General features: G+C 38.9%; 1 protein-coding gene across 5 annotated transcripts in view; it reads right to left on the reverse strand.

Annotated features, from left to right (window-relative positions):
• Window positions 1-14,291: 14,291 nt before the first annotated feature.
• The window catches only part of PRR16 (proline rich 16), a 787,493-nt gene continuing 779,390 nt past the window's right edge, over window positions 14,292-22,394 (reverse strand). For all 5 annotated transcript variants that reach the window (XM_077746357.1, XM_077746354.1, XM_077746358.1 and 2 more), the window contains one exon: window positions 14,292-16,393. In XM_077746357.1, the coding sequence (XP_077602483.1) occupies window positions 15,638-16,393 (756 nt within the window). In that variant the 3' untranslated portion in view covers window positions 14,292-15,637. The remainder of the gene's footprint in view (window positions 16,394-22,394) is intronic.

Raw genomic sequence — 22,394 nt, forward strand, 5'->3', positions numbered from 1 at the left:
AAACCATAGAACATGGAGCATATGATAGTTTTAGATGAAGAAAAACTTCGACAGAATCGTTTCCCTCAAGGGTAGGAGAGCCTCAGGAAATTATTTAAGAAAGCACGCTTTGAATATTCCCGTGTGCCCAGTGTTCTCCCCTCACCTGGGATTCTGACAAGGCTTAAGAGTGTATTGGGAAGGATCATCTGGGTGGCTCAGTAGGTTAAGTGTCCAGCTTCAGCTCAGATCTCGACATCCGTAAGTTCGAGCCCCTCATTGGGCTCTGTGCTGACAGCTCAGAGCCCGGATCCTGTTTCAGATTCTGTGCCTCTCTGTCTCTCTGCTGCTCCCTTGCTCCCCTGCTCATTAGCGAGCAAGCACACGCACACTCTTTCTCTCTCTCTCTCAAAAATAAATAAACATTTAAAAAAATATGTTGGGAAATACACAGGTTTGGGAGCAGATTAGGATTATGGTAAAACTCTTCACAGTCTAACAAAGGGAGACTGCGGGTAAATAAATGTCTGCAAACCCCAGTGTCTTCGTATCAAGAGGAATAAACATTTACCTGAAAGATGATCATGATGGGCTCAACTTCCCCTAGATTTTTGACAGGTTTCTTCCTGACTGCAGGTCTCCGACCTCCCTCCTCAAAGATCATCTACTTTAGACAACCTGCCGTTATAAACTCTTTGAGAGGCACAACTTCTCAGTCTTATGCCTGTTTTACAACTCAGGCCTCTCTCAACCTAGAGCCATCCTTTGAACAATAATCATCAAGAAAGATATCACCTGGGCCCCTCTTTCAATCTCTGGCAGTGGGGGTGGGGGTGGGGAACCGAGTTTCCATAAGCACCAGATAGCAGAAACACGAGGTCTCTTCCCGTTGGCCAAGGTTCCCAGGTGAAGGTCCTCCACTAGCTCATCACAGAGCAAAACACTCAGCTGCCTTTTCAGTTCATAGAGTTCAGGCTCGTCTTTCTTCTAGTCTTGACCCCTACTGCTGTTGTCTTGAACAAAGCCCTCCCTGCCTATTTAACCTACACGGTGCAATTATTCTTTGCCAAGAGTTGTTATAAAGATGAAATAAAACAGTGTATGTAAGATAAACATAATAAATAATAATTAATTATAAAATAATTATAATAAATTATAATAATAATTTAAATACTAAATAATAAATGACATTAATAAATGTCACCTTCTCACTCTCTTCCTCTCTTTCAAAGCATACAATTCTTCTCTGACTAGAGGTCCCTGAAAATCCCAAATGTCCCTTTTCAAAGATCAGGTATTGTGTTATGATAGTGCAGTTAAACAATTTAAGGAAACACTGTGTGTGTGTGTGTGTGTGTGTGTGTATTCATGGAAGAACAAACTCAAGGGATCAAACCAGCAAGCTCTACTTCCAGCATCTGCTCAGCGAGTTTGAAAGGCCCACACATTAGCCCCATTGACAATGATGAGGCTTTGACAGGTGCATACTGGTCAGAGGACTCAAAAGGTCTCCAGCGTCAGTGCGGTGCCATCAACACCAGAATCCACGTAGAAAGGACACATATGTTCCCCAAGCCAAGTTTCGTCTTTAGGAACTGATAAGATCATGAAGCCAGAACACTGGAGCGTCATCGCACCTTGAAGGCTTGCGGATGACATGCTCAGCAACCTCAAATGTAAAATCTCAAAGTACCTTTTGCTATTCTAAATGTGCTGCAGAGCTAAACCAAAGAAACCCTTCTTCCCAGTTGCTCTCCGAGTTAGAAAAGAATAAAGTATGAGTCACAGTTCGGTTTTCCTAAATTGAAAAACGGTCTCCTCTCTTTTCATTCTCTAGTGGGATCACTCCCTAAGACTATTTAGAGCCATTAGTATCCCCACTTCAATTAGTTACATTTCTCTGAACTTTGCTACATGACTGTTAAAGGGGAATGATAAAAGATACAATGTGAATTTTTAAACAAAAGTGGTTTTTCAAAGACACCTCTTCTGTTAGGCAGTAAGCAATCAATGATATACCAAGAGCTTCTCTGTTGGAATATTTAATGATTTTTTTTAGGTGGAGATGTTTTACTCTGTTTTTCTATCCACAACATCTTATGACAGGCTTCAGCTGAAATTTATTACTTGGCAGTATTTATTTCTAAGAGTAATTAATTATCGCAGGATCGGAAAAGAGCATTGCAAATGATTTATAGTTGTTGCTGTCTTTGATATTTAATATAGAATTTGAATATATTTACTGATTACATGTTCTTATGTCCTGAGTGTCAAAAAAAAGAGACTTACTTCCTTAGCCAAAGAGCATACACACACAGAAAAGGAATAGAGACAAATTTCAAGTTTGTTAAAGCTAGTGTGGAAAATAGAATCTGATTATAAACAATAAACACAATTCCTAGAATATACAAGTTTTGAAGAAGTTATGAAGAATGTCTTCTAAACTTTGAAAATTGACTTCTACTTCCTTTACTTAAAATGGACCCCTGGGTGGTTGAGTGTCTCTGACTCTTGATACTGGCTCAGGGTCATGATCTCAAGGTTTGTGAGTTCGAGCCCCATGTTGAGCTCTGCATGGAAAGCATACAGAGCCTTATTGGGATTCTCTTTCTTCCTCTCTGCCCCTTCCCTACTCGCACATGTCCTCTCTCAAAATAAATATTTTAAAAAACAAAAGAGATAGACACTTGAAGTTTGTTTAAAGCACATGTGGAAAATACCAAGATAATTTATTACAATGGACATGAGTTGTGGAAAAGTAGAAATTGAGGGAGGTCATTAGACTATAAGATTTCTGACAATGTCAGATTATAGTTGATACTTTTAAAGGTACCATTAACAATCTGAATAATAGCTGGGGGGCCTGGGTGGCTCAGTCGGTTAAGCATCCTACTTCAGCTCAGCTCATGATCTCAGTGTTTGTGGATTTGAGCCCCGCATTGGGCTGTGTGCTGACGGCTCAGAGCCTGGAGCCTGTTTCGGATTCTGTGTCTCCCTCTCTCTCTCTCTGACCCTCCCCTGTTCATGCTGTCTCTCTCTTCTCTCAGAAATAAATAAAACATTAAAAAAAACAATATGAATAATAGCTGACTGATAATGTATCACTGTCATAAAATTAGAGTAATGGTCTATATTCATAATAGATTTAGAACTTCTAATACCTAAGCATGTGACTAACACTTAAGCAGTATTCTTAAAATTCATGCAATTCAACTTTTGCATTTTTTGGTCACAATTTAATATTAAATTTTAATTTTCACTTCTTGAAATAGACATTAACCCAGGGAATCACAGAAACTGTGAGTGGTGAGATAACTCACAGAAGACATATATTGCCCACTTTAAATTTACCTTAAAGGGATCTCTAGCTGAGGGATTAATTACCTTTTTTACTGCCGCATTAACTGAAACGAGATTTTAATGTTCCACTTAAACTCTTTAAAATGTAAATTTCTAAATATATTCCTGTCTCTTGCTCATATGCAAAAGAAAGATGTAAATAGACACCATAAGTACTGATTTCATAGTATTGCCATTAGTATGTAATAATTAATACCAGATGTGCCATTTTTTTTTGTTTACTATTATTCAGAGGTTTTTAACATGATGACATCCTGGAATCACATGGGTGATTTTAAATCTACTATGTTTGGATCCACCAGGAAGGGACTGTAATTTAATTGGTCCAGGATGGGGCTCAGGGTGTAAAACTTCCAGGTGATTGTGATGTCCAGTCAGCACTGACATCCACACTGGCATGTGCAGCCAAGCAAATGAGTATCCTGAGAGCTAAAATATGCCTCAGCACAGCGGTGCTCTAGTTTCTATTCCACAAAATGCTAAGAAGTTTTAGAACATATATTCTCAGATTTCTTCATCTCTCCATCTGGAAAATAAAAACAGGTTCTCTTTGGTGCAATTAGTACCACTCTTTTATAGGAACCCAGCACTCTGTCACACTTGCAACCCACCCTTAGGCCAAAAAGGGGGGAAAAAAACCCCTCAAGGTAACAAAGTCCATTGTCTATAGTCATAGAAACCTTTCTCCCATCACTGCCCATTTCCAGATCCAAGGTCAGATGAAAATTTTGCTTTCCACTAAAAATCTATCCCGCCAAAATCTACAAGTGCTACCACCTTCATTGGGTTTTGCTCCCTCTCTCCTTAAGAAGCTTTTTTCTGGGGCGCCTGGGGGGCTCAGTTGGTTAAGTGTCCCACTCTTGATTTCAGCTCAGGTCATGATCTCATGGTTCGTGAGTTCTAGCCCCACATCAGGCTCCGTGCTGACAGTATGGAGCCCGCTTGAGATTCTCTCTCTCCCTCTTTCTCTCTGCACCTCCACTCCCCCACTTGCTGTCTCTGTCTCTCTCAAAATAAGTAAATAAACTTATTTTTTTAAAGGAGCTTTTTTCCTAGGAAGTTCAGAAAGGACTGTAAGAGGCTGTGTTCCTGTATTACTTCTGTGTTTAAATTTTGATAGAAAAAAATAGTAATTCTTTGTTTGCTTAGATAAATTTTGATGCATTGTCAGTATCTGACTCATTATTTTTTTTTTTAAAAGTTTTAGGACACCTTGAGGTAGTATATATGTGGAATCTTAAAAAATAAACAAATAAAAATACACAAGCTCACCCAAGGGATACAGAGAACAGATGGGTGCTGCTAGAGGTAGGGGCTGAGGAGAAAGGGGTGAAGGGGGTCAAAAGGCAAAAAATTAAAAAGATAAATAATAATTTTTAAATTTAAAGAAAGAAAGAAGTGAAGGAAGGAAGGAAAAAGGAATGAGGGAAGAAAGAAACAGAAAAGCAAAAGGAAGGGAAGGAAGAAAAGAGAAAAGACAAGGAAAGGAAAAAAAAGAAAAGAAAAAAGAAAAAGGGGTGAAGGAAGAATTAAGTTATGGTCCACATCCTAGGAAGGCTCACCTCTAGTAGAGAGAAAAGCCATTTAAAAGCTAATTGTTGGGGTGCCTGGGCAGCTTAGTTAGTTAAACGTCCAACTTCAGCTCAGGTCTGATCTTGCTGTTCCTGAGTTCAAGCCCCGCCTCAGGCTGTGCTGACAGCTCAGAACCTGGAGCCTGCTTCTGATTCTGTGTCTTCAGCTCTCTCTGCCCCTCTCTCACTCACATTCTTTTTCACACTCTTTTTCTCTCTCAAAAATAAACAAAGATTTTTTAAAAAATTAAAAAAACCCTAATTGTTAACTTTAACATGGTAACCGTAACAGTATAATTAAAACAAAACAAAACCCCAAAAACCTCTGAGGGAATACATAATACTGAAAAAAAAAAAAAAAGAAGACAGTTTCTAAGATACCTTGAGGTAATATATACTTTCAAATCCAACCCCATTGCCCTGTTTTCTAAAACATGAGTGTGTATAATCAGCAGCTTTTTATATCAGCCCATAGGTTATAAGAAATCCAGAGTATCTTCCCTCATTTCATGCATTAGGAAATTTATTATGACTAACCTTTATAACTGTAAGCTAAGTAAATGTCACACTTTAAAACTATCAATGAGAAAACTCACACAACTGAACCAAGGATATAAAAAGAGCCTTTACAGATATCTCTGCCGTCTGCCCAAACATTATAAGGAATAACACATTAAATAAGAGCCGCAGAAAAAGCTATGAAAAAATAGAAAATAACCAATAAAACACTTTACACCTTGTTCCTTCTATGGATTGAGTCCACAGACACACATCAAGATGGCTGCTGTATCTTTATCAAAGTGACTATCACACTTTGTACAAAGAATGTTGCGTACTTTTATTCATATGATAGGCAGTCTCCCAGATATAAAACATAAGGCTGTGTTTCACTAGTTTTAGGAAACATATTTGGTGTACTCAACAAAATCATAAAAACACAATTTGAATGTTCTCAGCGGGGAGAAGACTCATGTAACTTTGCATATTGATTCCAGTAAGTGGAGACAGGTTTAGGATGTCCGTGGAGAATGTCCCGGACACAATTTCAGTTGCAGATTATTACTCACCACCTTTGTCTTTGAATCTGGCACTGTGGTCCTTCCCAGAATGCAGGGAACACTCATTCCTATACCCATTACCTCATCCTAGTGACTTGGACAGAGCTTGGGGTGAGATGGATCTTTAAAAAATTTTTTTTAAATCTTTATTTAATTTTGACAGACAGAGAGGCAGAGTGTAAGCAAGGGAGGGGCAGAAAGAGAAGGAGACACAGAATCCGAAGCAGGCTCCAGGCTCTGAGCTGTCAGCAAAGAGCCCGATGCGGGACTCAAACTCACAAACCATGAGATCATGACCTGAACCCAATTTGGATGCTCAACCAACTGAGCCACCCAGGTGCCCCAGGGTGAGATGGATCTTAAATGCACATAATCAAAAATATTAAATATAAACCCAACTGAAAGCCTCATTCTCATGGGAACATTTAGAGTCAGAATTATCTCTTTGAAATCCCTCTTAGGTGTATACATCTTGGGAGGAAAAAGTGGCTTTTCCCCATGTTGTTAGTCAAAGTAGAATGTATATTCAAATTAAAAAAATAAAAATGTGAACTCTGAGTGGTGTGCTAGAATAACCTGGGTTTAAATCGTCAAAAGTACTACTACACTTTTACGTATTAATTAAGTGCGGAACCTTCATTTTCTTCCACTGTATTCAGGTTAATCTTTAAGTATAAGATTTCAATTGCTCTTCATTTCAAATTCCTTTTCACTTCTCTTCCTTCCTTTCGCCCAGCACTTTCTGCATATGTGACAGTACTTTACATTGTTAGCTCAAATTTTCTAGCTTATTTCTTCTTCTCTGCCAAGATTCTGACTCTCACACATCAATATGTAGCAATCTGTCTTCTACTGGAGACTGCTTGTTTTAAGTGAATAGGAATAAGTTTTATATCAAGGAAACTTACATTTTTGAACAGGCATTTGCATGAGTTTACTTGTCCGACTAGGAGGTTAATTTTCTAACCTAACAGGTGATGGGTCTGTAAGCCTCTTCTCATTTATTACTGTATGTTTTGTTTCCCAGTGAAAACAAATATGCCTCTACATAATTCTGTGAAGATAAACATTAATTTACATGTATTTACTATTTTATTACTAATTTAATTACTACGTTTTCCACATACATATTTATGTTTCCTTTTTTTAAATTTTTTTTACCTACGTTGTACCCATTTTGCCACTGTGGCGTTTTGACATTTTTAAAAATTTCTACTTGATCGCTTGACTGATTGATTAGGAGAGGATTCGGATAAATGGAAAGAACTTTCAAAAAAAAAATGGTGGGAATCTACGGAGCAAGATTTATTACAACTACAACAGGAAGAAGTTATTTCAGGCTCGGGGCACCTGCCCAAGAGAAGGTACAGGAATAGGAAGTGAGTAATTCACGTCAAGGGGTCAGTTTCTGAGACCATGTGGCCAGAACAATCTTACCCGTGTTGGTTTCTCTGGATTGGAAAGTTGTAAAAGCAGCCTTGGGAAGGTTTTTGCTAGAACCCCCAGGCCCCATTAAGAGTTTTAAATAGCAGATCGACTTGAGTCTTCGAAATTTCTGGGCTGAGATGAAATGATGAAAGAAAAATGTCTCTGTTGGACATCTGTAGAATCAAGTGGAAGTTCAGGCAAGAAGTCAAGCGACCAGAAAGGTAGCAAATGAAACACTGAAACTGAGGAGGTAAAAGCCCCTCTGAATAGAGTGTCACTGGGAATAACTTACAAAGAAGAAAGGCAGTTGGCAAAAAATCCAAATTACTTGGGTAAAAGAAACAAGGGAGAGGCAGAAATTAACTACAGCTGAAAATTGGAGCTTTGATGATCAGATTTATTAGGAGGTCATATGGAGGAGCTTTTTTTTTTTTAATTGGGTATGAAGCCCAACACTGGGTTCAAACTCAAGACCCTGAGATTAAGACCTGAACTGAGATCAAGAGTCTGACATTTAACAGACCTCCAAGTACCCCTGGAGGAGCTATTTTTAATATTAATTCTCTGTAATGATAATTAAATCCACTCAGAAATCTATTAAAAAATGAGAACGTCAGTAGTGTATTTCAAATAGCAAGCAAAATACACTTGTCATATGTACAACTATGAAGTTTTAAAAAGGAGGTAGAGTAAATCCAAACATCTTGTTTTTTTCTTGAAGTGTTGGAATTGGTAGAAAAAGTTCTGGATGATAATTTTGGGCCCTTATTAGCCATATTTATGTATTTATACTTAATCCATAAATTACTACAATAAAAAACTTTAGTTCTTAGTCCTCGTGAAAGACACCTCACTGAACCATGTACTCAAATACATCACAGACTTTGTTTAAAGCAAAACAATGGTTAATGCTTGTTAGATTTTGATAATATCATTGATAAATGATGTTTTTAATCACAGAGACATTCTCTTTTTATACAAAAGCCTGATGATTTAATCTCTTCTTCAAACAGATACTTTTTGAAGATTTATAAAGGCGTAATGGTATTAGACTTTAATTAGCTTGACAAATTATATTCTAAATGAATTTACTCATGTACTATTAAATATTATCATAAAAAATTAAAACTAAGTTACACTTGTCAAAACAGTTTAATGAACTGTGCTTTCTGTTGTAGTCACTTAAGTTTTCTATCCCATGCATTTTCTAACTTGCTAATTCATAAACTTAGCTAACTTATAAATTTATAAAATTTAATAATCAAAAATGAGACTTCCACATATGAACTGGAAAGTTCTAAGAAAATCATTAGTTTACTTGATCATAGTGTAAAAACAACTAAGTAAAATAATTACCTTATAAATGACGTGAATAAAATACCATTAGCATGAACTTAGGCAAATATGATCAATCCGACAGATTAACAAGGAGCAGGGTAATTTGACAAGAAACATCGCAAAATGACAGCAATGATTGGCATTTGTTTGAGGTTTTAGGTTCATAAGGTACTTCACATTCATTACGTGATTAGGGCCTTATGACAATATGTTAGAAGATGTATTGTGCTTTAGAGGAGAAACAGAAAAATGTTAGAGACTTAGGTGGGAGTGGGGGACGGTTAAGTATGTCAAGGTGACTATGGTAGAACTAAGATGTGTGAAAGGGGCAGTGTGGGTAACAAGTAGAGATCTAAGGCCTTGTGAAGTAAGAGACAAAATTAAGCAAGGGAAATGCAGATCATTTCTAATTCTGTGACCACAAGAGAAGAATGGACTGAAAAGGTGGAGTCGGAACCCCCATAAATGACATCCGGAAAGAATGAGGTGGAATGCATTGGTGACCCTGTCTCTTCAGTAGCTCTGCGGGTTGCAGACTTGTTGATTCCTGAAGTTGCCTATTCGTGTGGCTTGGTCTACTTTGCCTTCCAGCCTGTCTGCCTACCAAAGAGCTTCTGTGTATGGTCCTGATACCTTAGAAGTTCATTTGGGGTTTGTGCAAAAGTTGTGGCATCCTGTTGATATTAGTGTTCCTGGCCCTGACATGTAAAAATCTGTCATGTCATATTTGGGTGAGCTCAGAATATATAATAGGAGGAGGATAATGACTCAAGAGCCTTATTAGGTAGAAAAGAGGGGCACCGTTATCTTCATTTCAAAGCAAGCCTTACATCTGGTTTAGCACTCTGACCAGGAACACTTAGGAGTTGGAAAAATTAAGACTCAAACCCAAGCATTCTGTTTTCAAATTTACATGTTTATCATAGCACCCTGCTGCCTAAATGGATACTATAAACGCACATCATAATTTATATCATCAATGACCTGAATTCTATAGTACGGTTTCATACTCCTTTGGACTATTCTGGATAATAACGGGAAATAGTTATGCGGTGAAAATAAAACATATAAAACACATAGAAGAATGTCTGGCATAAAGTGAGTCCTTGAGGAGGGTTAGATACCACATGTTTTGTCAATATCAACCCAAACCCATTCCAGGGCACACTATTGTTTTATTTAGCTGGTCCAAATTTCTCTTTGGTGGTTGGGAGAACTGATAACTACATTATCAAACAATGGAAAATCGTATCTATAGTAGCAAAAGTATGGAAAGTCTTTTATTAAAGAGAGCTCTATTGCACTGGTTCTTTAGTGGTTCCACGTAATGGATCAACTGCTATTTTCAGCATAGGGGTCAATGTTAAATAGATGAAATTCACATATGAAATACCAGTAATGGCAGTGACACATTCAGGGTCAAATGTCATTAATACTATGAAGTCAGAACTTCTTAGGGAAAGAAACCAAAATAATAGAGCCTTTGAACTTAGGGAAAAAAAAACTGAAAGGTGAAGCTGCTGATATAATACATGAGAAAATGAGGCTGGCATTATTCAGCAGCTCATTCATTTTAGACGGTTGCTAAATTGCCTGAAATCCCTTTTATATTCTGCAAAGATCAAACATATTAAGAATGTCAAAATAACATTAGGTAACCCCTTCTAAGCGTCAAAATAGCTGCTCAGAATAAAGGAAAGATTTGCAAAGTTCAGGGCTATGAAGAACATAATTAAATAGTGATGTGATGGGGGAGAAATTATGGGGAGTCAAGCTGGCGTAAAATGCCAGCTCAGTCACTGAGTAAGGGGTGGGTTTTGGCAAAATACTGAAACTGAGGTCTTGGGTTTCTTCACTTGTAAATCAGGGTAGTATCATCTATATTATACATTCCTATGAGAACTTAGAGAAACTTTAATGTATGTAAAGTTTCAGAAAACAGTTAATAACATTAGCTTACCTATTGTTGATAAAGAAGTCAGAATTATAAGCACTATTTACACAAGTCTTTACTCCATGGTGATTTAACTACATTATTATTTTATTTTATTTTATTTTAGAGAGGGAGAGGGAGCACACACACTTGAGTGGAGGAGGGGCACAGAGAGAGGAAGAGAGAGATAATCTTAAGCCTGACACAAGGCTCCATCCAACAACCCTGGGATAATGACTTGAGCCAAAATCAAGAGTCAGACACTCCTTCCACTGAGCCACCCAGGCGCCCCAGGTTAAACTACATTTTAGAGAGGGTTATTTGCAGAGCGACTTTATGTTCAACTTTAGTTTTTTCCAAAGAAGACCAGAATGATAAATCCAAGGACTTTCAATGTAATGATACCCTACATAATTGCAGCCCCACACGACGCGGGTAACTGCAGTTTTATGTCCACCACTGCTGTGTGCCCTCATGGTAGTATCGAATCTGTCATTATTTCACAATCCGGCAACTTGAACGATTCTAAAACTCCAAAATGTTTAGTCTAAAAACTTAAATACACCGTCACAGTTACAAATCAACCTGGAAAATGTAGTGTGATTTGGTGATCGCGTCTAGTAATTGTGACATTCTGTGCATCATATCCAGTTAGGTGAGGTGTGCTTCTCAAGGAACTTTATTGCTCATAAATCATTCCCTCACTTAGAAATCATCAGTATGTACCCGAGGACATCACACTGCAATCTTTCGCTACAGATTCGAGTGTAGCAAAATGTGCTACCAATAGAGAATCAGGACAATTGCAGACTTGACATTGCATTATTGCATTTTCTCCATAGAAAAAAGTTTAGTCAAGAAAGATAGCGCTTCATGACTTGATTACATCATTCCCAGTGCAATTAAACATAGACTACTCAGGCTTTTTCTTCATGGAGCATCCAAAAATTCAATTTTATGTAATTTATTCATATTAATACATATTAATAAATTCTAATTTGCTATAATTAGAATCTGTAGATAAAAGGTCTTGCACAGACGGTGTGTAGCCGCTGCTCTTGGTAATGCTATAAGTAAGCAACTACTGATCTGCCCTAGAAAGTCACATAATACCACACCTTAGACCTTTATTCATTAAATAATTAGATGCAGGCAAAATTCAAAGACAAGATTTTTTAGGTTAATTAAACCACTTCAGTTAATACCAGGCTCATTTATTTCTAGAATAATGTTAAGCTAATGAGGGAATGTAGGAATATAATAACAAATGGGGAGAGTGGCAAATTTCTCTTTTGGCATGCTCTGTAGTTTTGAGCAGATATTTTAAATTTAGCTGAAGCATGACCTAAAAAAATATCGGTTTTATCTCCTTTTATAACTGCTGTAACTACTGAGAGATGGAAGAGAACTTTGGTCAATTTTTTATCTTCTTTTTGCTTTTTCATTAGATAAGATACAATAACCTCCCATGTCCAAAATGGGATAATCGTTGCTTAAACTAGCAAGACAAACCCTTCCCTGTGTCAATTAATTAATAGCTAGTACTTTAAATATTTTTTAAATGTTTCTTTATTTTGAGAGAGAGAGAGAGAGCACCTACAGGGGAGGGGTGGAGTGAGAGGGAGACACAGAATCTGAAGTGGGCTCCAGGCTCTGAGCTGTCAGCACAGAGCCGGATGCAGGGCTCCATCTCTCGGACCATGAGATCATGACCTGAGCCAAAGTCAGAAGCTTACTGGACTGAGCTATGCAGATGCCCCTAGATCCTACTTTAAAACAAACAAACAAACAAACAAACAATGTTCTCCCTTTCACTCTGAATGAGTGTTGCCATAAGCAGCAATACCCTGGTACACTTTGCAGAAACATCTCCTTCAAAAGAGGTTGGAGGCTAAGCTGGTTGGGGGTACATATTCCTCAGGGCTTCAGATGCACAGTGGGAAAAAGAATGCCCTGAGGGGTATAAAGAAGGCATTTCTGCTCTGGAATCTTCAGGAAAAGCAACTATTTGCCCTGTTTTATGATGACTTAATGGATGATGGGCAGAATTTAACTTTGGAAAGCAGTATTTCTTAATGACTGAAATGGCATTGCCACTTATTACACTTTAATTAGAAGTTTCCAGGCAAATATTATGATGCTGTATGTTGATTGCTTTTCATGTTTTAGAAGTTTATATATATTTAAACACATAAGTTCCAGTGAATGTTTCAAAATTACCAGTTGGGAAAAAATATATTGGCCCAATATATTCTATACCTTTTAAAAAAATGTTTATTTATTTTTGAGGGAGAAAGAGAGTGAGCACAAGTTGGGGAGGGGCAGAGAACGAGAGACACAGAACCTGAAGCAGGCTCCAGGCTCCGAGCTGTCAACACAGAGCACCACCCAAGGCTCAAACATGTGAACTGCAAGATCATGACCTGAGCCGAAGTCAGACACTTAATCGACTGAGCCACCCAGGTGCTCCTAATATATTCCATACCTTAATTGAAAAAAATGAGATAACATATGGAATAAACTCAAAAGAAAGTCCCAACACTGATATGATCTAATATTAATGCCGATTATATAATAAAGTGTAATAAGAGAAGAAGGTCAATATCTCTTATCTTTTGTAGGCTGGGAATTAATTCAGCTTTCCAGACCAAAAGTTACTTGTAAACGTGTTGAACAAAAGCAGGTATTGTTTTGGTGTAAGTCACCAATCACACTTAAAAAGATGGTTTTTCATGGGGTACCTTTGTCTATAGTAGGAGAAAGAGATGTGAATTTGAACCTCACTGGTTGTGTCTAAGCATCTGGCTCAGTGTCCTTATTGAATCAGCATGAATTATTCAGCTTATTCAATCTGCTTTGTTGCAATTGAGTTATCTACTCTGTGCATGATTTGCGGCTGCCAAGAGCTCTACATTGAGATCCACAGTGGCTCCCAGACATTGACAGCGGTCTGTGTTTAGAACTAAAAGCTAATTATTAGGTCTCATGTAACTGGCTGGAGAAGGAAGATGGGCTGATGGGAGAAAGGTGCATGTCTTCAAAGACTGTTTATAATACTACATGTCTAATCATGGATGCACACTGGAAAGAGAGCAATTATTAAAACCTAGAAAGATGATAAAATCTTGGGTTTATTTATATCGAGCCTCAATGAATGCATGAAAATGTTAAGAATATAATATTTTGGTACTTGGTGAGTCAAGTCATTGTTTACTTGGGTCAGATTTATTAAATATACTTCTCAAACAATTAATAAATTTTAATTATGGCCTGTCTTTATTACTGGTCTTATGTTCTGTAACTTCCTGGAAAAAGAAAACTGGATTTATTCTGCTTGCATTATCTTCATGGCTAACATACAAAGGAAAGAAAGTCGTGCTGAGTAAATTTGCAACATGACATCCCCTATTTTTTTACTTATATAATTGTTTCTTCAAAAGTAATGCCTATTTCTTTGTTAATCTGCCTAAGGAATATTATCATCTTTTAATAGGAAGTTGTTGAAAAACAGTATTCCAAATTACCATAATATGTCTTGAAAATGGCAACAAAGAAATATGACTATCTCCCTGTAGCAACAAAAATTAAAGTTTTGAGATCAAAAGCCAGATAGTCTAAAAGAGTATAGCATTCTTTATTAAGCTGCACAATAAACCAATTTCCACCAAAGATGACTCCCTCTATTCTTGCCACTTCATGGACAACTTTTGTTCAGACATGCACCTATTTTCATAATTCTAGGACAGATAAACTCATTTCTAGTTCACAAGGTATCAGATCAGTCCAAATCACAGTAGTTGGGAAGTTAACTTGGTCCATGGGTGGGTAAGTGATATAAGTTGGCAAGTTAGACTGAAGAGGGATCTTTTTTAAGATGTTATGAGGAAAGGATTTCTTCTCTTCCTTCTATTTCAACTCTGAGGGAAAACAGTGTTAACGCTGGTACTAAAAACATCCTATTCCAGAAGCATCTTTATTTTCTGCTGTAATTCTCTTATAACTAGGGATTTCCTTGGGGAGACAAAGAGCTTGCTGATGCAGGAGGCAAATCAACCCACTGCTTCAACATACTGGCTCATGGTGTGTCCTAGAGGAATGCTCAGTGTGAGGAGGGTCTAAAGGGCTTGGCCACGTATTGGATCAATGAGACTTTCAATATACAGTCTGGGGGAGACCACAATACATGATATGAAAATGCGTAAGGTACAATTTATGACCTGATTATGATATTTAATTTAGAAAATTCTGGCATATGCTCATCGTAATCTTCTCCAAACTCTGTCAGGAGAGCGACCCATTTCGGTGAATACTAACATGGGATGAAATGAACCACTTCTGCATGTTAATTCTGAGGAACATTTGCTTTTGCCATTATGTACTATTGTTTATTGACTGACACGTGATATTTCCACAGACAGAATCTTCCATTACATAGAAAGCTGAACAGATAATCATCATTGTATAGTATAGAAAATAAACTTTTTGGTATCGTTCTCGGCATTTAATAATGTAAAACTAGTGACAAACATCTTTAGAAAAAAATAACAAAATAGTCCTTCAGTATTAAAATTTCTTCCTAAAAAGCATTGGGTCAAAGGGAGGAGAATGACATGTTTTTAATGCATAGGTGAGTCAGGCCTGAATAAAATGAATCTAATTCCATCACTAATAGTAAATTGAACTGTTTGAAATCTGCAGTCAGTTAAAACAACAACAACAAAACAAACACAATACATTCAGCTTTTGCTTGGTTCTGTTGGTTTCTGATGATGCAACTTTTTAAATAACGTATGCGTGGGAGAGAAACAACATACTGCATACTTACCAGGTGGTTTTTACGCCACTTTGCTGAATGCAGAATTAATATATTTGGGCTTTTTATTGCTTGAGTAGAAAGTGCTCATTACTTATTATTTTATGTTTATAATATAGAAATAAAAAAAAACAAAAACTTTTTGAAATGGCATACATCACACTGTTGTAGTGGTTGATTTCCTCAAGATCGTCTTCTGTGGTTTTGGTGCAGTGGGAGGAGGCACAGTTGCAGGTCTGAGAGGGGGGAAGCTGTGGCTGTGGCTTATTCCCAGTCCCCCATTTTCTAGGGGAAAAGAAGGGAGATGGGGCGGAGGAGGGAGAGGGGGGCCTGGGTGAGGAAGCTTTCCCGGTGGGTGGACAGGTTCGCTGTGTAGGTGGACCTCCCTGTTTTTTATGTGATACCGGGTGTCACAGTCGGGACAGTAGCCATGGTACTGCACTTTTTCATTAAACCGAACTCGTTCCCGAGGTCCTGCCTGGGGACACCTGTCTTTTTCAGGTCTGTGCATCAGAGGCTGCGCTGGAGCCTTGTCCAAGGTACCGGTGGGGAGGCAGTAGATGTCTCCGTTGGGAATCTTGTTCGGCGCGCCTGGCAAGCCTCCGTTTCGCAGAAGGGTTCCATTGGTCTTCACGGGGTTGGCGGCTGGCACCACTCTTTGGGGGTCGTCACACTTCACAGGTGTCAACCGTGGGGGAGGCGGCGGAGGGTTTGGCTTTCTCAGGACGGTGAGGATGGCGGACGGGTGTGCGGGGGGTTTAATGAGAGGGGCGTTGGCCTGCACTTTGATCTTCTCGATGCTCGAGGCGGTGGTGCCGCTGGAGCTACTGTTCAGGGTGTCCGTCTTGGAGCTGTCGGTCATCTCATCCTCCAGCTGTAGGTCAGAGGTCAGGGTGTCAATCTGGTCAACCACCTGGTGGAAAGGACAAGGTAACTATGGTGAAGACTGACCCGCAGCCAAACATCCGAGAAACGGAGTCTCCCTGTCTATGTGTAATCGCTATGGGATCTTTACCGGATACTGCATTGCGGATTCCACGGTTGATCAACGTTATCATTAAAGACATTTACAGAGTGGCTACCATAGGAGCATCTACTGTTTGATAACCTAAGGATTTCACATGCCTGCAGCATAATATACAACTTATGTACACCTTCTATTCCCAACTCTGCTGAACCCACCAAAGATAAAAACCCTGATGCGGGAACATAACCGATTTTTAAAAACGGGGTGGGAGCTTTCTCTCTGCTCAGCATGTAGAAAGCTATGGGAGAAATATTAATCTCGTGCTAAAAATGAGAAGAGCCAGATACTCTGCAAAATCATCACTTTTCTTGAGACCATCATAGAAGTGAGATCACAAGGACACACAACAAAGTGAACTGGAAAGAGTCCCCAGCCCTCTATGGATAGAAAGGACACATCGACTGCTTCACCTCTGGCAAACCTAGGGAACAGGCAGCATCCATGAAAGTGAGGAAATAGCTAGAACTGGAATGAATAATTAAAGGTGGTGCATGTGCTATCGTGACCATTTAGAATCTCCAGGAGCCCAGATACAATAAGGTCTGTCTTCACTCATTCCATGGGCTTCTCAAGTGGGGTGCTGAGGGCAGGGCAGAGAAGAGAATGAATGAGTCCCTCCTGGGCACACAGGCGAAAAACCCCAGGTATTTCCCAGAACTCTGTCCCTTATAAAACAGATCACTTAAGCATTAAAGGAAGAGAAAAAGGAAAAAAAAGCTTGTAACATCTAAGACACAGGCAACAGTCTTCTGCTTCTAAGAAGGGGTAGGAGCAGCAGCTGTTTGAGTTTGGGGAAATTCTCTTGGACCCAGGAACTTACACTACAGATATCTTCTATCACTTGGAGGAGGGACCCAAGTCAGAATCTCAAGACCTGCCCTAGACACAAAACAGAGTCAGGGCATCAATGAGGCAGGCAGAACCATCTGGCCATGATGCATGTCCTTCCCTAGTGAAGGAGAATGGATGTGAAGATAGGAAAGTTGGGTGGAAGCGTCTAAGTTGGGTGGAATGCAATTCTAAGGATGTTTATAAAGGTCACCAGGGGATCATGGTGTTAGAGCCACTCATGGAAGGAATCTGGCTTGCCCTAGAGTCTCAGTCCTGTTCAGTCATTGTCTGGGGTTGGGGGTAGCTTGTGGGAAGCAAAGCATCTGTTAAAATGCTGGGTATCAGAATGCAGTCATTTATACTCCCCAGGTCAGAGATCTTCGAGACAATTCTCATGGTTGCCATCAATGAAGATGGAAAAGTCACAGATGACTTTTTTTAAAAATTTTATCTCCATTTTTTTTCACAAATAGTTTATTTTCAAATTAGTTTCCACATAACACCCAGTGCTCATCCCCACAAGTGCCCTCCTCCATGCCCATCCCCCCCCCATCCATCAGTCCTCAGTTTTTGTCACATTCAAGAGTCTCTCATGGTTTGCCTCTCTCCCTTTCCCCCACCACTTCCCCCCTTCTTCTCCCCCTTGTTCCTCAGTTAAGTTCCTCCTAATCCTCCTATACGTGCAAACATATGATATTTGTACTTCTCTGCCTGACTTATTTCGCTCAGCATATGACTTTTTAAGTAATTCATTTTGGTAGGGAGACAGTCTTTTCATCTCATATCTCCTTATGCAAATTTTTCTCTCCTTATTCGGGCCTAAGTTTGTTCAACTGTGAAGTTGGCTCTTTGACACATGGTGGCAGAATTGGGCTCAAAATGAAAAACATCCTAAGCATCCAGAACTTAGGGAAGATGTAGAGATTTCACTTCTTCCTCATGAGGGTCTTAAGTGACTGCTTCTTGCTACTCCCACCAGGGCTCAGCCTTCTATTTTAGCTCCTAAATACTGTATATATGAAATCCACTCCTCTGCATTTTCATTTCTTTGGTCCTAGTCTGAGCCACCATTATTTACTATCTGGGCTCTCCAAAGTCACCTTGCTTCCTCTTTCCATTTCTGTAGTGTCAGTGGTTGTTTTAAAAATAGAAATGTGCGCTTGTCGACTCCTTGCTCAAAACCTTTCAATGCCTCTTTATTTCTCCTGTGAGAAAGATGAATTCTTAACACTGTCTCCAAGGTGTTGTACAGTCTTACTCAGCCTGTGCTGGTAAATGTTTAACAGCTGGGTTTTAGAGGTGTAAGGGAGGTCTGATTTGAAAAGTTTGCCAATTTCCTTGGTGTAAACTCCCACTGTGGTCAATTTCAAGTTAGAAAATGTGACGTCACTGCAAGTGACGGTGGAAAGAAATGCACAGGTGCATATCACTATAAGATGTTTCTACCACACTGAGAGAATAGGCAAAACTAAACCCAGGAGGATAAATAACAGTAAACTACAGTAAAATAATTAAGAATGACTTGGGATAATTAGTAAACCTTTATTTTTAAGGTAATTTATTTAATATGAGTTTATATGTTTCTATTCTTAATAGTGGTATTTAGCAGTTGGCTCACATGAAATTTCTGAAAATATGACAGTTGTTCCTTTTTAGCCAGTACAAGCCACACTTGTACAGAGAGAATACATCACCATCTCTCCTCTTCAAGTGACTATCTTCAACTCTAAAAAATTCCCTTTTTAGGAAAAATGTTTATTTATGTTGAGAGACAGAGCATACATGCATGCACAAGCAGGTGGAGGGGCAGAGAGAGAGAGGAGAGAGACAGAATCCCAAGCAGGCTCTGTGCAGTCAATGCAGAGCCCAATGTGAGGGGTTTGATCTCATGAACCATGAAATCATGACCTGAGCCAAAATCAAAAGTTGGACGCTTAATCAATGGAGCCACCCAGGTGCCCCTAAGTTTCCCTTCTCCTTTCTGTTTTCAAGCCTCTTAGATCTTCTTTTAGACTCTCATAATTGTCAGTCTGCTTCCTGCCACAGGACATCTGCACACACGAATTTTTCTTCTTGAGATGTTTGGACCTGTCCTCTTTGTCGCATTAACTCCTACTCATCTTTAAAATCTTTGCTCGGGAGTCACTCATGAAGTTGGTCTTCCCCGTCCTTCTGCAATTGCCTACCAAGGTGACATTCGTTTGTTAAATAGTCAGAGGGAACCTTATTTCTTTCATTCAAAGCAGTCACATACTTTTTGATTATTTAGTAGTAGGAGGAGTATTGGAATAGTCTTCCCTCTCTATACTCTAATTTTAGTGAGATCAGAGACCTTGTTTTTATTACTGTAACCTAAAGACCAAATGTAGTAAATGACACTCAAAAGGGACTCAATAAATACTTGTTAAATAAATGCATCGAGGGTTATTTCTTTACTTTAACAGAGAATGAAAACATGTTATTTCTTATTTGATTTTTGAAATTGTAATTTTTCAAAGACACATCTGCTCAGGTATTCAAGACAAAAAGAGGAGAAAGGGATTTATCCAGAAATGATCCAGAGCTTGTTATACATTCTGTAGCTCTAGCTCAGACACGCTAGAAATTAAAGTGGGAGGATACCTAAACAATGTGAGAGATAGAGGGACAGGCTCAGTTCATAGGCACTGCGTGCTACATAACATAGGGAGACTGCTGACCTTGAGCCTTTCATTGTAGTAAGTAGCTGCAGAAAAGGAGGGCTAGCTGGTCTACTCTGATGGAAATGAAGCTCATAGAGATAAATCAGTATTGCCCGGGTCCTTGATACAAGTAAAGCCTTGGTTAAGGGTAACTTGTTCTGCGGGTGTTCTGCAAGATGAGCAAACATTTCTAATAAACTGTAACTTGATAAATGAGCTATGTCTTGCAATATGAGAAGTACGTGACAAGGTCAGGTGATCACCAAGGAGCCAATGGCTCTTGAAATTCACTTTGATATACAAGCACTTTGAATTACAAGCATGTTTCCAGAATGAATTATGCTCACACCCCAAGGTTTCCAGAACGAATTATGCTCACAAACAGAACTAGTTTCGTAGCTCCTGGCTGGTTTTAGTCTCTATACTGTTACTTCCTGAGTGCCTACAAAATGTCAACAGAATGAGAAACTAAAACAGACAAAATATAGTTGACCCTTGAACAACACAGGTCTTAGGGGTGCTCCTTTGATTGTGCAGCCAAAGATTTGCATCAGTTGAGTCCCCAAAACTTAACTATGAATAGCCCACCGTTGACTGGAAACCTTATTGATAACATATACAGTTGATTAACCTATGCTTTCTATGGCATATGCATTATATAGTGTGTTCTTACAACACAGCAAGCTGAAGAAAAGAAAATGTTATTAAGGAAATCCTAAGGAAAAGGAAATACATTTATACTACTGTACTGTATGTATTGAAAAATATCGGCATATAAGTGGACCCACATGATTCAAATCTGTGTGGTTCAAGCGTCAACCTTACTTCCTCCTGGAGCAGGAGTGCGAGGGCCTGGCATTAATTCGATACTCACACAAACAACGGTCACAGTACTAACGCCCCAGGAGCTCTGAATGACAAATCAAGATACTATAAGCGTAGAATAAAAACACCCCATCAGAAGAGTCAGCAAGGCCTTCTTGAAGGATGAGTGGCTGTTAACTAGTAGGAGACGAGTGATTCTAGAAGTTCACCCAGGAAAGAGCCCAATAAAGATCCTATGACAGAAGACAGTGCCTGAGTGTGAGCCACAGGAAGGTGACTCTGGGCTGAAGAGCACCGAGAGCAGGGAGGCTGCAGAGCTGGTTAACGGCCAGCCGGCGAGAGACCTTGCTAAGTGCTGAGCAAGTGTTACGTATTTTTCAAGAGTTCCAGAAGTGGGAGGAGCGATGTTCTAAGAGAACTATTTTTCGAGAACGGAAGCATCACCTAATTAAAGAAATACAGTCTTCTTGACTCTTGAAAGAGTTTCAAACAGGCCAGTAGAAACAAACTTACAGTCAGACATGCCAGGGTGAAGACACAGAACACAGAAAAGTGGAGGTGTCAAGGGCAGGCTGACCCAAAGTTACCACAATGGGAAATTAATTATTTTGCATCAAAGCTACTTGGGAACCAGCCCACAAGGACACTCAAGCCCTCCTCTGTCCCCTGAAAGCAGGAAATAAATCTTCTGTAGGAAAAGTACCTTCCCTGTACTAAGAAGTAAAAAGGCCTCCTTATCCCCATAGATAGGATCTTTAAAGACAAGAAAACTGTAGAAACAAACCTGAATCACTAAATTCTACTCAAGTCTACAACCAAGACTACACTATATGTTAATAAACCGGAATTTAAATAAAATCCTGGAAGCAAAAAAAAAAGCTTTGTTACTTTTTTTACTAATCTATTACCTCAGCTCAAATTCTGCTTAGAGTTCCTTACTAATTAAAGTTCACAAACATCTGTTTTCTTTATCTTGCCAATTCCTTACAAATGGCATTTCTCTTTGTCTAAAATGTATAAAAACTGCCTGCCCTGGTCATTGATTTGGGTCTATTTCATTACTGGACTTTCATGTACACATAGTAAACATTTGGGTCCCCCCCCCCATTTATCCATTCCACATCAATTTAATTCCTCAACCAGCTAGAAAAATCCTGAGAGAAAAGGAGGAAATGTCTCTCTCTCCTAAGAAAGTAATGGTTAAAAAATTTTACAACAAGAAAACAGGAGGCACCACATATGTATGGAGTAACAAAAATCAGGCTGACCAATTTTCAAAGGAGCAACAGAAGTTGAAGAAAATATAGGAATATGTTTCATAATGAAAGAAAGCCATTAGAAATATAATATAGCTGAACTCTTTTGTAAAAGTGAGGTTGAAATTGACATTGTCAGACAATTAAGACTAAGAGAGTGTGCTTTTTTCACAGCTCAGTGTTTAAAGTACTGATAAAGGACAATTCAGAAAGAAGTAAAAACCAAAAGAAAGGGCTGGAATACAAGAAGCTAAGATGAGCAGAGACACTGCAAAATACTAAAAATGTGCATTG

The sequence above is a fragment of the Crocuta crocuta genome, unplaced genomic scaffold (assembly GCF_008692635.1).
Source record: "Crocuta crocuta isolate KB4526 unplaced genomic scaffold, BGI_CrCroc_1.0 scaffold218, whole genome shotgun sequence".
Lineage (NCBI taxonomy): Eukaryota > Metazoa > Chordata > Mammalia > Carnivora > Hyaenidae > Crocuta > Crocuta crocuta.